Below are 16,558 nucleotides of genomic sequence, written 5' to 3'. Positions count from 1 at the left end.
CTGATTTTGAATTGTTGAATTAGTGGACTGAGGTAATTTTGTTCATATTTACTGTTCTGTCACAAGGTTCTAATAGCACTCTGTGCCTCCAGTTCCTGCCATTTAAAGCAGAGGGACACTTCAGCCACTATGTCCAAACAATGACTCCTGGAATCATTGTTTCTGTATATTCAGTTTTAAACACCTAAAATCATAGTCTGAGATACAGACCAAAAGGAAGGACACCTGTGGGAGTTGTAGGTGTTGACAAACCAGTCAAGTCTCTTTGGTCTCAGGTTTTGTGTGGACTTGCTCATCTAACTCTGGCTGATCTGTTTGTATCTCTCACAGGTAATGTGTCCTTTTCTTTCCATTTCCAGGAGTCCCCCAACACATCCTATTCCAGCCATATGACCCAACACCCCAGCTGACCCTTTCAGGTAACACACAGAAAGGGCTGGGCTTTGCTGCTGTTGATTCCTGCCATGGGCAGAGGGGAGGTCTGGAAGGTGTGCTGGGATCCCCGGGAGCGACAGGCTGTGTGTTTTTCAGGCATCCTCTGCTGTTGGTCCAAGGTTGTTCCTTTGATTTCCCAAGCCCAGAGGCAAATGACTGTTTCTATGTGCTAAGCATCAATTCTTGTCCTTTTGTTCTTATCCTTTCTCTTCTCCATGGTTTTCCTCTCGCTTTGAATTCTCTCAGAACACTGCAGTCTCACTTCCCCTGGCACAGGAGAAAACATGATGGTGTTTACAGGGCAGAAGCACTGGGACTCAGGAGATGTGAAAGGTGGCCCTGCTGCTCTACCTCCAACACCTCTCTATGGTTCTGCTTTCTGACTTCCTGTCAGGATAACCTGGACTAAAACCCCTCTGGGCTTTTCCTGTGTGATCCTACAGTGTCTGCCCAACCTCAGGTAAGACCTTTAGGCACTCCCATTATATGAATGAGAACAAGATTGTTGGTGTCAGTAATTAACATTCTTGTGGGATTGTTGGAAATGCTTTGGGATAAACACCACCTGGAATCCTCGCCTGGTTTATGTGGTTTTTAAGATGCAGAGGAGACTGATCCTGTTCGCACGAGAGGGCATGGACCATCTGTCTCCTCTCTTACTGGGTGTGCAGAGAGTCTTTCAGTCCAATGATGAGTTGCAGTAACTCAGGGAGAAGTGGGACACTGGGAAAGTGTTCCCATGGACAGTGGGAAAGAGGAATGGAGACTCAGTGGTCAGTGTGTCCCCAGTAATGATCTCATCTGAGGTCAACAACTAATGACAGCCACCAAACCAGGAAAATACAGTCACTGAGAATGCTGTGAGCACCTGTGGCACGGTGTCATCCCATGACAGGAGTCCAGACATGAAATCTCACTCTGCTGACACGGACGGCAAAAATCCCGTTCACTGCAATAACATCCGGCTTTCCCCTTGGGGGTTACCTGCATTTCTGTCCTGGATGCCCAGAGAACCACATCCCACATCATTATGCACTTCCTGATAACAAATGCATTACTCTTTTCTTTTAAACTGTGGATCAGATTCCAGTAAACACTGCATTTTGGATTCTAGGTTTCCTCCACCTACCTCTGAAAACCTTAAATAAACAAACACTGGATTAGAACTCAGCAGCTCCCTTGCTCAGCGATGGAAGCCTTTAAAAGCATTTTACACCAACTGTCCTGCTTGTGTTTCAGACTCTGTCAATCTAGGACTCAAGGAGCTCCACCTTCCTCTCAGACGTCCTGGGAAACTCACCTCAGTGATTGGAAGGTCTGCCTCCATTAATGACCCTCCCTGACTCCAGTGAGGAGCTGGAACTGCTGTTGACATCAGGAATGACAGAAGTGTGTGCTGGGGTTGGAGGGTTTCTGGCACATGACCTGTTAACCTAGAATTTGCTCGGCAAAGTCCAGAGGATGACTTTCAACCTCAGAGCAGTTTGCAAAACCACATCTGTGATCAATAAATGTGAAAAATAAATGAAAAAAATAAATCTATCCCCTATTGAAGGATGAAAGACAGCACACCTGGCTGGGCACTGGTGCTGGAATTGGGATGGAGATCAGGAATAATTGGACAGGTCATGTTGCCAGAAGTTGTCCGTGGATGGAGCTGATGCCTCACACAAGGGAGGCTGCACAGAAGGTGAAACTGAAGGTATCTCATAGCTCTAAGTCTTAAACTTAATGAGCCACATCTTTATTTGTGCTGCAGCCCCTTCTTATCCCAAATTGCCTTAACCAGCTGCCAGAGGATGCCCGGTAACGAAAAATTCTCCGGATAACAATAAATTGGTGTAACGATTCAGTGTCACCTCACATCCCGCTAAGCAATAGAGAAATCACGGTGAGAAAAATAGGCACGACCAGAGTGGCACTGAACAGTGCAATCCTAATTCCATCACCCTTCTTGTGGGCGACAGATAACCCAGTGCAATTTACAGCCGCTCTGAAGCAGCTCCAAGTCTCAGCAGGAGTCGGGAAAGCTCAGCGTAGCCTCGGGACTGAGGAGTCGGAAAGATCAGGGGAGTTGTTGTTCCATAACCTTGCCTCTGCATCAAAACCAGGGGGCTGGCTTGGAATGGGAAGCACTCCAAGCAAAACACAAAATTTTAATCACTGAAATGAAGGTCCTCCTCTGGCTCCCTCTCTGGAGAATAGTCTGTCTCTGCTGATCATGCACAGACTCCCAAAGAAGGTAAATTTTGGATTTAAATCTCTATGTCAGTGTGTGAATGACAGCGTTAAGTCTTGGCTGTGAGGCTGAGATATCTCCAAGAAGAGAAAAACATTTTTTCCACTTAAGTGACTGAGGTAGAGGAGGTAAATATATTGTCTCCCACTATTAAAGGGCGAAGAAATCATTTATACATGTGTATTACACCTTTGCACCTAACAGTGGTGTGGTTTTTTTAATTCAAGAGTCTAAAAGTTTAGAAATACCAACACTAAGGTGGCCTGTGCAACTGTAATTTGTCCCTTCCATGCATCTGCATTATGATAAAGTATTTAATTGTAATTAGATCACACGCTGTTCTTTCAATAGGTTCCTGGCCTCACTCATTGTACAGAATAGACTGTGCTCACTCAGTAATCATTTTATTTTCTCCTCGCTGTTCACTGTGTGGCCCGTGCTTTATTTACAGCAGACTATTCAAATATTGTTCTGAAGACAGATTTATTCATTTCCTCCTGAGCTTTTCCATGGGATTCATCACTATGGTATCCAAGTGCTTCACAAACTCGAATTCATTTTCTCAACACCGGAGCGAGAACTGGTGTTGTCCTTATTTTACAGACGAGGAACTCAGTCATACAGACAGAATAGTAAAAAATATCTTTTCATTTCAGAGATCCAATTAGAAATACTAAATGGCCTGATTTTGTCAGAAAATAGAACATGGCCAAGCATCTAACCGAGTCAGAAGTTGTATAAATTCTCAGTTATTGCAGATTTATCTGCAAGAGCTCTTCACTTCTGCAAGTCAGGCTTCAAAATGTCAGGCTAGGCACCTGGGCAGCACTGACTGCACAATTAGTGCAGCGCAGGGCAGGCTCTGCTTAGGGACTGTGCTTTGCATCCCACAGATTCCTGAGGCTAAAAATCCTTTCTGGGAGCAGCAGTCACCTGCCCCACCCACAGTGCTGTGCTTGCTCGCCCCGCAGTTCCTCACGAGGTGCATAAAACACCTACATCTGATTTTTACAGTAAATGAGGTGGAAGTTGTTGAGGCACTTGCCTGGGTTCCCTGACCTTGGTTTAGTGTCTGAGCCTGGCTTATCCTTCTGCACTGGCCACCTTTATGCCGATGTTTGGTAACTGGGTAGTGTGTTACTGTGCAGCCTGAGTGCTGTTGTTTTATTGAATATGTACTTCTTTCCCACGTAGAGATAACGCCAGCAGTGTAATCCTGGGTTGGCACTGATGCAGGCCATCAGCAATGTGGAAGTTGCCCTGTGAGGGATGTTGTGGTGTGCATAAGCTCCAGCACTCCAAAGGGGTGAGGTACATTCTCAGGGTATTTCAGGTACCTGCTGCTGACTGTTTTCCAAGTGGTCTTCATTCCCCTTCCTAAATCCTCACCTTTCTGCTCTGCCTCTCTCCCCCAGTTTCTGTCATTCCTGTTCCTACATCACTGTCTCCAGTGAATTCCCTCTTCCCATAGGCCCTGCTGCATCCCGTACCCAGCCTCGGGGTCCTCCTGCCTTGCCCCGCTCCAGCTCTTCCATCTGATCCCCTTTGCCCAGCAAGCTCTCCCTCAGCCCGTGACCAGACCAGAGGGACAGCTCCCAGTCCTCCCAGGCTGCACATCCTCCTCCCAGAAACTTCTCCTATTCCCACTCTGGTTTAAAGTCTTCTCCCAGCAGCCTGGCTTCTAGATTCCTTCTTATCAGCTTTGCTTTATCCCTCCCTTCAGGCAGACCTGTTTTTCTTTCTGGCTCCCTGTTGCCTTCCACCATGCTGGAGAACCTGTCTCTCTCCAGAACCTCTGTGCCTGCCAACTTATCTGTCCCGGACCCAGTTCCCATCCCCACTGTATGTTTTTCAAGGAGCTTCCTGCTCCGTGTTTCCCAAGAGGACTGGAAGGACAGGTTCCCTGTTCGCCCTTCCTACCTGCAGACATGGCATGGTCCAGAGCAGCCAGGAACAGGAGCTGCAGGTCCAGCTCTGATCTCACGGCCCTGGGCTGTGATGAGGATGGAGCTGCTGGGGAGTGGAAGTACCAGGAGGCCCTTGCTGAGCACCAGCAGGACTTTCAGGAGGGTTTTCATGGCGGGGTTCGAGGGAACACCTCTGACAAAGTGACCATTCTCATTTTCAAACTAGAAAAGCCCTGACAGAAGGAAGAGGACAAACGTTTATAATTTAACCTGAGGTATGAACTTCAGATGCTTATATTTCAGCACAGTGGTTAGTCTGGCCCTATTAAACACGACTGAGGGCAGGATTTTATGGTGGGAATTGCTAACCAGCTTTAATAGGAGTTACACTACCAGTCCTGCCTTTTAATCACCGCTTCCATTTTCAGGATAAATTGCAGCTGGTTGCTGGTAATCCTTGTGACATATCAGATAGCAGCGTAACTCGGCAAGGGTAAGCTGGAGAAACCCAAACATCCTTCTGAGGAGGTAATTATTCCATTGTGAAAATGCCTCGGGATATTTTTAGTGGCCAAACCCCCTGTTTCCTGACAGAAGCATAAAATAATGAAGCAAGTTTCACAAGGAGAGACGCCTCAGACACCTGTATTAGCTGGTGCTTTGCAGTCACGTCAGCGTTTAATTCGCTGTGCGCATCCCTGCATGGCAAAATCCACACCTGCGTTTGGGGCACTGCACACTCTGCCAGTGTCTGCCTCGCAGAAAACCCCCTCCATAAACAAATCTGCAAATCCCACTGGATCAGGGAGAATTTCACGGGAATATAGAGCTGCCTGCAACAAGAAGGACACCCTTGCCACACACACCGAGGTTATCAAGGGAAACTTTCCTCAATGAGAGTCTCACAACCAGCGTAAAAGCCTGGATTTTTTGGAACAAATGATTTAAAATTAGTTTTAAAACATTTTGCAACATGTTTTGCAGGGTATGTACCCGTGTTTCACGTTGTGCGGTGCCCCAGGGGGTCCAGTTGTCTCCCGGTTACCTCTAGCCCCGGTGCCATGTAATTTACGTCCTGAAAGAGACAATTCAATTAGTCAATAATAAAATGAGCAAGAACACCGTGTGCGTTGTAAAAATATAATTTAGTGGGTAAAAAGCTGAGATGGAACAAATATCAGGGTACAGTCCATATGATAAATGAAGGAGGAATGTATGTTTATAGCTTTTATTGTGTCCTTTGTAAGGAGCCTGGAGCCGGCAGTATGGCTGGAACCGGCTGGTAACGATGCGGCATTCCAGTGATTTGGATTTGAATGGCAAATGCTATATAAAACTAATTACCCCCAGGAGGATGAAAATACATTGCATTTGCCTTTTCGGTGCATGTCTGGCCTTTTCTTCACGTTATTTATCTTTGAGAAGCATGTTTACTGGCAGAGGCGACATCCCGAACATAGCAGCCGAGTTGCTCCCCAAGAAAACAAGTTTCCGCAAGTTATTTTTCTACGTTTAGTTCGATTGCGGGTTTCTTGGCGGCTCTGGATTGCTGGTTCCCAGCACCATGGCAGAACAGGGCTCCCGCTTCCCACACCCTCCGGCTCGCCACATAGCAGGGATACTCGATTGGTGCCGAACCGTTTGGTTTTCCGTGTTCTTACGCGTGGAGAACGCGCAGGTCCCGCACCCACGCTGGGCTGGTCCTGGAGAGGGGAAAGCACGGATTTATTGCGTTAAAACGCAGGAACTTCACGTACCGAACGCCTGAGGGGAAGGGGGGCACCACGGCGCCCCTCCGCGGAGGGCGGCGGCCCCGCCCGCGCGCGCAGGCGCGGTGGCGCGCGCGGGGGGGCGGGCGCGCGCACACCTGGCGCGGGGGTCGGGGGCGGGGGGGGGAGGAGCGCGCGCATGCGCGGGGCGGGGGCGGGCGGGCGGGAGGCGGCGCGCGCCCCGCGGGGTCCGTGTGAGGGAGGGACGGGGCGAGCGAGCGAGCGGCGGAGCCCGGCCCGCGATGGAGTGAGGGAGGGAGCGCGGCCGCTCCGCCCGCCCGCCGCTCTCCCTCCGCCGCCTCCGCGCAGCCCGCCCGGTAGGGAAGGAAGGCAGGAGGAGCCCCCCCGGGGGAGGGGCTGGCGCTGGGTGCAGCCCGGCTGCCGGGCGCGGGGAGTGGAGCGATGGCGGCGCGGAGAGCCCGGCGGCTCCTCGGCTCCCTGTGCATCGCCCTTCTCTTCGCGCAGCCCGCCCCGACCGGCGCCGCGGCGCGGAGCGGCTCCCGAAGCCTCCTCACGGGTAAGAGCGGGGCGAGACCCCCGGAGGCGGCGGGCGCGGGGCTGTGAGGAGGCGCGGAGGGGTCCCGGGGGCGGCGGGGCCCGGGGCGGCCCCGGCGGGGCGAGCGGTTGCCGAGGGGCTGAGCCCGCTCCGCTCCCCCCGTGCGGACACCAGCAGAGGCCACTGCGCGCCTCGGGGAGCGGCGGCGGTGCCTCCCCGCGAATCAGGGACACCTGGAGCCCTGTCTGCGGGGGATTGAACGCTTCACCCACCTGTGCTCCCGGCTCGCTGGCACCCGGGAGGGGAGCCGGGCACACCTGAGGGCGATCGAGCTTCCAGCTCACCCATGAGGGGAGCAGGGCACGTCTATGGGGAATGGGGCTTGCAGCTCACCCCTGAGGGGAGCCAGGCACGGGCGGGCTCTGTCCCGGCTCGGGAGCGGTGCTGGAAGCGATAGGGACTCGGTACCGGCAACCTGTGGAGAGAGAGGAACTTGCCTGGGAACTGCCGCAGTAGCCCAGAAATGAGCGGTCTGGCAGCGTTTCAGCCGCGGTAGTTCTCACACCTTTAACCATTGTTGTCTTTAATGGTCCATGATTGAATCCTGGTTCTTTATAGGCTACGGAAAACGTAATCTCACCCAGGTGAGGCAGGAGAAGGCTCTCTCAAAAGCCCTTGCATGAGACCATTAATACCACAGAAGCCTCCTTAGCTTTGTAGCGATGTTATCTGCTCATTTTGCCAAATACTGGCTTTAAAAAGTAACTTCTTTATTTCCTTCTTGCCAGCAATAAGCTAGTAGGAAGCTTGAAAGAAAATCTGGTCTTGAATGCTGAGTGCTGGGATTTAAAAAAAACCCCCAACACTGTAGGTTGATTGAATCGTAATATTTTAAGAGGAAAGCTCTGTGTAAGTGGACTATGGAAAAAGCCGCTGATCAAATGAATGTTTTTTCATGTTCATTTCAATGTTCATTTCAAATGAATGAAACTTGGGAAAGTGAGAATGGTTGAATTCTGACATTAAATGGTGTAATCGTTCTGTTTCAAAGCACATTAGGCAGGATCGGCCACGGTGGTTCTCATGACGGAACCATGTGTGCTGACTCCTGTTGACAGGGAATATTTTTATTTATCCTCTTACACAGTACAAGATTACTTTGCAGATTCCATGTCTGAAGCAGGGTTTTTTTTTTTCTCTTGAAAAATGTTGCAGTTTGACTCAAAGATCTGCAGAGTATGTGTAACAGATAAGTTACTTTGTAATGTGTAAAGTCTTGCCACGTGGTGATTCTTTTCTGATATTCCTGCTCTCCTGATAGCTCAGCGGTCTTACGGTTGTGTTGGTAGCTCTTTGCTAGTTTAAAATAATCCTTTATGGTTTGAGGAAATCAAATTAGTAGATGAAGTTGTGTCTGTTGGAGAATATGTGAATTAAGTCTGCAGAGGGGGAGTGATGTGCTGAAATGATATGGAATGAAGCCATCATTGGAGCTGTTTATCGGAGCAGGACTTTGGGAGTATCACTGTGGAAATCTTGGAAGTTCTGGTGAGCTCCTCCTCTCTTCTCTCTCTCTGTTGTGGAAGGTGCCTTGATGCTGTGTCCATGGATGCTGTCCCATGGGATCCCTGGGAAGGACCAGGAGCTGGGCTTTCCCTACCTGAGGGTGTTTGTACCAGTTACTTAGAGGAAAGGGAGAAAGGCTCTCTTAGTTCTTTGTCTCAGTGAAGAGGAGACACTTAATGTGTAGTGGATGAACTTCATTTCAATTCACACTATTTCCCACCTCATCGCTACTGTGTTTTCTTAAATGCAGGATGTCCCACATACTTCTATACGGGCAGGTGGGAGGGGGACTTGCAAGTCCCTCCCTGCTCACAGGAGAGGGAGTTGGGTACAGATGTTCCATGGCATGAAAGTTCTTCCCTTGGAGTGTAGATGTGAGGGGGATAGCGCTGTCTTCTGCCCCATGCTTTGGGTGAAGCTGGATCTCTTCAGGATGCTGGGAAGAGCCTCAGGCTGGTGCTGAGGGCTGGAGAGGTTGAGGAACACCAGGTTTGTAGGTCCAGGTAGAGCTTTAGCTGTGGGACTCACAGCTCTCCATGTCAAGGCTGCTTGCTATGTCCAGAACAGGGGGTTTTAATGCAAAAAAAGCCCATGCTGGTGTTTTGGTGTGGGTAAAAGTGCCATAAATGAGCAGAAGTTGCAGATTTGGAAGCCTGTATTCTTTGTATGGAGTCATGTGTGTTGGAGGGACATTTGATCCTATCTATAAATAGCTCTTCATGGCTCTCTGAAGAAGAAAAGAGTGCAGCTGAATTATTTTAGGAAAAAAAACTGTATAACTTCATTTATTTGTGTATCTGCAAACATTAGTGTGTTTTCCAGTCTGGTTGGTTGCTTTGCAGATAAGCCAAGATGAGCTGCTGATTTTAGAATTAGGACAGTGTTTCACTTAGCTGAGGGAATAAAACAAATCAGGAAGAAGCATTGAATTAAGCTAAATCCTGCCTCCTATAACTGTTTGTAACTGAGTTGAGATGAGCATAAAAACTTGGATCTATACAGGATTGCATTATTAGGAATAAAAATGATCCTGGTGTCACTTAATTTTTAGTAGGAAAGCTGTGATAGCCTGTATACACCATTAAGATTGCAAATGAGATTATTCAGAAGCAGGAAATTTGTTCTGTCTCTCCCTGGTATTCTTGAAGTCCTTGGAATCGATATGTATTTTGTTTTTAGAGGACAAACTGCTGGTTTGGGAAGTCCTAATGGAGCAGAATTAGCAATTGGTGGGCCTGCAGCTGCACGAGGAGCCCAAATGAAGGGGCCTGTGAGCAGCAAGTTGGGAACTGCTTCCAGGTGCTGCTGCTAGGGATGCTCCTCCTGGGAAGTGACAGGGAGTATGGAAAGCTAAGGATGGCAGCACAGATTGGCTGGGGACCCTAGAAACAGCAGGTCATCATTTGTTTCTGTTTTGTGTGTGCTGCTTGATTATTTCTAATTATATCCCAAGTTAAAAATAGAGCAGAAATATTCAGGTCTCGTTTACGTCCCAAGTCAGTTTAGCACCGGTCTCCCTGCTTGATATTCCTGTTCCATATGGACAGGTTGCATATGGCTTTTGCAGTGCATGTTTATTAGTCATCTAAGAAAATTACTTGACTGGCTTATGAAGCTTTCCTAATAAACTAACACTTCAGTTTCAAAATTGTCAGGTGTGTACACACCTGTGCTTAATGTTCATCACAGTGAAAAGCAGCAAACAAAAGGTGTCATTAAAAAAAAAAAAAAGCTTGGCTGAGTTACCTTGTGCTAACTTATCAGTGTAAGTAAGGAAGTTAGATGTGGTAGATGTTTCCTTATACAAATAAGAGTATTTGGTTGTTCCCGATGATAAAATGCCCTTGTGATTACATGACATTAACCTTCAGCCAGAGATTGTCAGAGAAGTCTGAAGACTCTGGAGGCACCTAAATGGAGTTTACTGCATGGCCAAGAGAAGGAGAGTGATGCTCAATGAGCGAGGAAATGAAGTGGGAGTTTAGGAAAACTACACAAGGAGCAGTACAATATTCTGCTTAAGTTTTGCTATCAAGCTATAAAAACATTTAATTTGGGCAACATCAACCTGAGCATCATGGGGGGTTTGAAAGTGAATTTTTTTATCATCTCCAGTTTCATGGAGATAATTTGGTGTGTAAAATGTGTGTCAGTGTTTGTAGCCAACTTTTCTAAACATGCAGTGGTTTTATACCTGCAGGATGGTTAAAGGTTCACTTTGCATTGCATATGAGGAGGTATAACTGGAGTTGTTGCTAGTGACCAGTTAGTGCTGGTTTCCCGTAAGGAATCAGTGCTAAGGTCGGGATGTCACTTTGGTGGAAGGGAAACTGCACTTCTGTTTAGCCAGTTTGTAGGGATCTCAGTGGCTGCAGGGCCCAGATTGCAGCTTCCATGCTGGATCCAGAAGGGTTTATTTACCTTCCTCTGAGGGTTGCGGAGTAGGTATTCAGCCCCTGAGAAGTCCAAAGTCTCGGTGCAGCCTTTGGGAATGGCAGTGGAGGCACAGGTCTGTTTGCTTCTCCGGTGTGCTGGGCTGAGAGGGGAGAGCTGCCTCAAACACCGGGGTGCTGCTTGGATTGTCCTGCTGGAATACAGCTCTGTGCCTCGAATATTGAAACATAATGCCTGAGGCTATTGATTTTTAAAAAAGGCAAAATAGTTCTTAATGGAGAAAACGCCTCAGCGCAGTGGAAACAGTCATATTTTACTGATTGGGTGCTGTTGATTTCGTCCTCCAGTGAAATTGCCAAGATGAAAGTGGTAATCCTGATTAATTCCATCTAAACAGATAAGCCTGATTTGTGTGTGTACAGTTGCAGGGTTCGGTAGGAAAACTGAAAGCCTGCTTTATGTGGTCTATTAGGTGCTTTAATTTCCAGGGTTTTACCATTTAGTATTCATGCAGAGGAGCATCTTAATTTTACAAAATAAGCAGACTATCAATTTATGATAAATCCTTTTTGCATCAGTTAAAATATTATTTTTTTTCTCATTAAAGCTGCCCTTACTGAAGGCAGTGAAAGAATTGGAATGTTGTGCTGCTAAACTTTCTTGGGATTTTGAGTAATTCCCTGGAGTGCATAACAACCGCAAGCTGTTTGATTTGTGCAAAAAGAGAAGAGGTTTAATTTTAATGAAAATTTTTTTTTACACCAAGACTAAACTTATCACTTCACTTGTTGCTTCTGAATGTTTTGGGATTGGCTGTATTAGAAGGAAAAAAATTACAATTAAATCCCTAAAGGTGCTGTTCAGACAGGACTGTCCACCTTGGGAACTCACTGGGCTCCAAATACATAAACTTAGATATTTTTAAGTGGCATCACTGATTCTCACTGTCATACATGAAATCCCTATTTGTGCTTGGTCTTTGCATATTAAGTGCTTTAATTAATTTGAGCTTAATATTTTTAAATTGAATGTTAAATCAATCCATCAGTCCAGGTACACTAATCAAGTTTTTTTGGTCTTCCTGTGTTTACTGTATACTTTTACAAGTGTTTTAAGATGTGTTAGATGTATTTTTTTGTTTTACTTGTATTTTGGTTTCAAGGCAGATTTTAAAAACCCCAGTTGCAACAAACAGCCCAGCCGCCATAAGCACATGACCCTTATCTCAACTAATATCATCCCTCTGACCAGGAGGAGCCATTGGTGGACAGAGATGGTCTGTCAAGGGAAAAACACCAACCGCCTTGAACCAGGGGGGTGGGCTGTGGGCGGACTGTGGGCGGACTGTGGGCGGAGCAAAAGCTATAAAAGGGAGAAAAGCAGACACGCCCACCTCTCTTTCCCTTCCTCTCCAGCTTGCTAAGGCAGTGCTGGAGAAGCCTACCCCTTTCTAGGGGCTTTTAGAAATAGATTTCTTTTTGACCAGCCTAAACTGCAAGTTTATTTTTTTTTCTCTACCTGAGGTTCAGAGCTGTCTTAAGCCTAAAGTTCCTGAATCCCTGCGCTCCTGGGGCATATCTCTCGAGCCATCTGGATCCCAAATTTTTATATTTTGTTAGTTTTTTTTTTTGCAATTTTTCAATTTTTCTGTTTTAATAAATTGTTTTAATTTCTACAAAGAGTTGTCTCATTCCTCACATCACTGCCAGTCTCTGAACTTTGCTGGTTCAGCTTTGGGTTTGCTGTTGTGATATGACCAGGACTGAGTATGGCATTTTTGGGAGGGAATGTACTGGTCATTCAGTGATGTAACGGTGTTTTATTTCCTATTCCTCTGACATTCTAGTTTTCATAGTTTTTCTGTGAGAAATCTTGTTTTAAGTTGATCTAGAAACAGTGAATTGTACAATAGAGAGAGCTTTTTCCCCCTCAAAGTGTGTTGTTCCGCATACGTTAGCAGTGAATTTTCTTCACTGTGGAGCTGTTTGTGCAGCTGGCTTGGTGCTGGTTACCACTGAAGAAATTCAGATGTTCTGCTTAGCCTGAATTTCTTCATTTGCACATTTTAATCTATTGATCTTCTTTTCCTTAGTGCATTGGAAAGGCTTTGGCTCGTATGACGGACTGTTTTTTGATGGTGTGGATTTTGATGATTCAGTTCTTTTGGGTCTCTTCAAAGCATGGCAACTTGGTGATAATTTTTGGTATCCTCTAGTCATACAGTTTTGTCTGGAGATCTTTTAAAAATGAAGAAGCTGTTTTGTGATTAAATTACCCACTAATTCATCAGTCTGCTCAAAGAATTTATGTACTACTGCCTTTTGTAGTTAGATTTTAATTGTTACCTATATGGGTGTGAATCTTACTGTGTTTTTATTTTGTTTTATTTTACTATTACCTTAAAACCCCATGCTTTTGTATTTCTGCCTGCTCATCTCTTAAAACAAATTTCACTTTGTCTCTCCTAGTAGGCACCTATGTACTTGATATCCTTTGGGTTTTCAGTGCTTCATCACCATAACTCTGTTGGACTTTGCCATCTGTTTATGTTTTTTAGCTTTCTTTTTGGCTTAGAAGTATGGATAACTTATGAGAGGTTTTAATTCTAGCTCATATATATGGACTCTTAATACATTTCACCTTTGTTTTTGTCTGATGCCTGTCTTAGATGTCTTGAAGCTGTCAGGTTTTGTGACACTGGGTCAGAGCATGTGTCAGTAGCCAGCACAATTGTCTGCCATTATTATTACTATACTTTGATGAATTTATCTTGTTTGATGTGTTTTTAACTCCTGTGACATGTGTCCAGTGTTGCTGCTGACCTCGGGGTGAGCAGCACAGAGCACGCTGTGTGTTTGGCATTCAGCAGTCTGAGGCTGTACCAGTGTAGGCTTAGCTGCTGTTTCTTGCCTATTAACATATTTAAGTTAGACTTGATATGGTTTTGAAGAGACATTGTGCTTCTCTACCTCTTCCGTTTGTTTCATGTTCTGCATGGAGTTTCCAGCCATTTAACGAGTGCTTTTCTGGGAAAGTTTAATTTATTTATTGGGTATTTTATGATGATATTTTGAGCCATGGTGAATCTCAGTTTGTCTTCATGTTTATATGACACTATGAATAGATACAGTATCTTTCTGTATTTTAGATTATGTATTTATAACACAGCACTTCTCCCTGTGTTGTCTGGGAAGTAAAAGCTCCATCTCTGATTGTGCTGGTCCAATTTTTTTCTCTTTCATCTTCCTTTTGGCAGAGCCACCTTTGTGTTACTGCCATCACTAACAGACTTGAGCACTTGGAGGCAGCTTCCAGGTTTTTTTTCATCCCCTAGTTCTCAGTGTAATTGTCCCACAGCTTGCTTCCACTTGGGCTGAGATGGAGTCAAGCCCTGTATAAGCTTCATCTTTCTTGGCTTTCCTCTGTAGTTAATGAGCCTGAACATCTGCTCTTAACATGGCTCTGTGGTTCGTGCATTGAAACCTTATAATGTAACTGTAGTGAGGAAGGGAGAGCCACAAATAGAGGTGTTTGGATATTCCTTCTAAAAGTAGAACAGGCTGCCAAGAGTCATTTAAGTCATTAGACCTGTCATGACTTTTAAAATTGAAAAGTGGAATCTAACTTGTCTTCAAAATTTTAAGAGAGGTCACATTGCTTAAAAAAAATAATCAAAGAATCCCAGAATCATTTAGGTTGGAAAAGCCCTCCAAGATCGAGTCCAACCATTTCCCCAGCAATGCCCAGTCCACCACTAAACCATGTCCCCAAGTGCCACATCCACATGTCTTTTAAATGACTGAATAATTGCTTGAAATTATGGCTGTTGTAGTGTTGTGCATAGCAGAGAGGAAAGCTGGGTGTTAACAAGAAGATGAAATATTTCCAAAAGTGATTTATAAAGCCAAATGTTCCTGTTTGAAAACAGGCAAAGAAAGAAGTATAAAAAACTGGAAATAAAGGAAAACTGCATCCAGAAACATTTTTCGCTGTGGGAGGACACCTCAGCAGTTTGTAGTACACTCCAGTGTCATTGGGATTGGAATTTTTAGTGGTGGGGGGGTCAGTGCTCACCTTGCAGAAAATCCAGGTATTTGTTATCGATTTGTGAATCTTTCATTAGAAATGTTCTTGGGCAGATAGGAAACACAGCTGAGCTGAAGTTGGAGCCAAATGTTAATCCTATTTTGGTGTTCAGTTTCAGTGTTTCAAGCTGGCAGTGCCACTGCAATGAGGGGGTACTGTACCCTTCCATTGGCTTTCCTAAGTGTTTGTGAAGGATGTAGAGAATTGGATCAGTTCCCTGCTCTTCTGCCTGCATTGGTACTTGTGCTGGCAGAAGGGAGAGGGTGACACGGGCACAGGGAACGGTGCCACCGGGAAGCCAGGCTGCTTTTCTGGTGGGGGTAGGGATTGGCTTAGAATTGGAGTATGAAAAGCACTGTGAACAAAATAACATTGTGTGTCTCATGTCACCATTTTAGTCTTTAATTTTATGTATTACAGCATATAAATTCCAGATCTATAGACTGAAACTTTCTCAGAAAGCATGCATTATTGTTTTTCAATGAATTTGCTAATAAAACGTTTCATATAAGTTCATCTTTGGATTGGTAACGAATTCTCAGCTTTAATTACTGCTTTGGTTTGTAACTTTTTTTCCCACGCTGAAATTTCATTTGTTTGTCTGGTTCTGAAGTGGGAGTAAAGCTACAGGTTTTGTCTTAAAATGCTTAGCCTTGAGGAAAAGAAATGCAAAACTGCCCAACAGGTTGTGGTTTCAGAAAAGGCTGGAGGCCTGACAGCTCTGAATACACTCATTTGCAGAAGTCCAGAGAGAACCTCGATTAATGATGCTTGTCGTGTGTAGTGCATCATTTGTATCAGCTATACTGTAGCTTTTTGGGGCCTGGACTTCCACAATTATCCCTATATCAATAATGAAATCCTGTAAGGACAGCACTTCATGGAAACCTCGTTGGAAGCGTAAGGAAAACTTCGATGTCATAGGGTGTGACAATATAGTAGTGAAGGGACGTGGGAAGTGCTCTTGACAGCCAAACCAGCCCTCCCAGGGTAAGGAGAGTGCCAGCCAATTTAAAGACTCAGGATGACATGCTCGGTTTTTCTCGGGGAAAAATGAACATTGAAATGAAGTGCTGGGGCTGTGCACATCCTGGGAGGCTGGTGGGACGCTGAGGGCTGCTTGGGGGGGTGTAGTTCATGAGGTGGAAAACCCTCCCTGCCTGCACTGTGGTCTGTTTTGCTGTGTTCTTGGTGTCTCTGCAGAGCAGTTAAGGGGGGGGAGTGTTTTGAAATGTCTTGGTTACCCCTTTTTGCTGAAGGAGATGTTGATAGTACAGAAGTAGAAATCATGGGGCTGATAGACCCACCTCTGCTAACCCCTGTAAGGGTGCAGTGCACCGTGCCTTGTGTCAGATGGTAAAGGGACAGTCCCAGGGATTCCACCTGAAATCACAGCAGTCTGTTCATACTCATTTGCAACAGCAAATTTAATACATTTTATGGGACACTGTTTTCATTAGCATTAAGAGCTCTTAGAGAATGCGCCACAAATTTTGGGTGGGACAGCCCTCCTTCATCATTTTCCCAAGTTGCTTCCTTTTCTGGAATCTGGCAAGGCTTGTCTTCTGTTTGAAGTGTAAAATACCTTATTTATCTGAATCTTCACATGTTCTTGTTTGCTCATACCTACTTCAGGTCTTCAGAGCCTTAATTTTAGGTTCTGTAG

General features: G+C 45.7%; 1 protein-coding gene and 1 long non-coding RNA gene across 9 annotated transcripts in view; one reads left to right on the top strand and one right to left on the bottom strand.

Moving 5' to 3' along the window:
- Positions 1 to 233: 233 nt before the first annotated feature.
- On the bottom strand, positions 234 to 6,407 carry LOC138116376 (uncharacterized). 3 transcript variants are annotated; one of them, XR_011154128.1, is made up of 4 exons: positions 5,957 to 6,407; positions 5,575 to 5,656; positions 4,595 to 4,814; positions 234 to 702 (listed from the first exon to the last, which is right to left on the bottom strand). It is a non-coding gene; the product is annotated as an uncharacterized lncRNA (long non-coding RNA). The 3 variants fall into 3 exon arrangements; XR_011154127.1 differs by lacking the exon at positions 234 to 702 and adding an exon at positions 2,946 to 3,934 and having other exon boundaries at positions 5,926 to 6,407; XR_011154126.1 differs by lacking the exon at positions 234 to 702 and adding an exon at positions 2,946 to 3,934.
- A 143-nt stretch (positions 6,408 to 6,550) lies between these two features.
- The window catches only part of NEO1 (neogenin 1), a 166,124-nt gene continuing 156,116 nt past the window's right edge, over positions 6,551 to 16,558 (top strand). For 5 of the 6 annotated variants that reach the window (XM_069025638.1, XM_069025636.1, XM_069025639.1 and 2 more), the window contains exon 1: positions 6,551 to 6,867. In XM_069025638.1, coding sequence (XP_068881739.1) covers positions 6,753 to 6,867 — 115 coding nt within the window. In that variant the 5' untranslated portion in view covers positions 6,551 to 6,752. Of the gene's footprint in view, positions 6,868 to 7,235; positions 7,491 to 16,558 lie in introns of those variants that run through there. The other variant, XM_069025640.1, reaches the window with a different exon arrangement.

Source organism: Aphelocoma coerulescens, chromosome 10 (genome assembly GCF_041296385.1).
Source record: "Aphelocoma coerulescens isolate FSJ_1873_10779 chromosome 10, UR_Acoe_1.0, whole genome shotgun sequence".
NCBI classification, from domain to species: Eukaryota; Metazoa; Chordata; class Aves; order Passeriformes; family Corvidae; genus Aphelocoma; species Aphelocoma coerulescens.
Note: the sequence above shows the minus strand (reverse complement) of the source record. Positions and strands in the feature narration are given on the sequence as shown.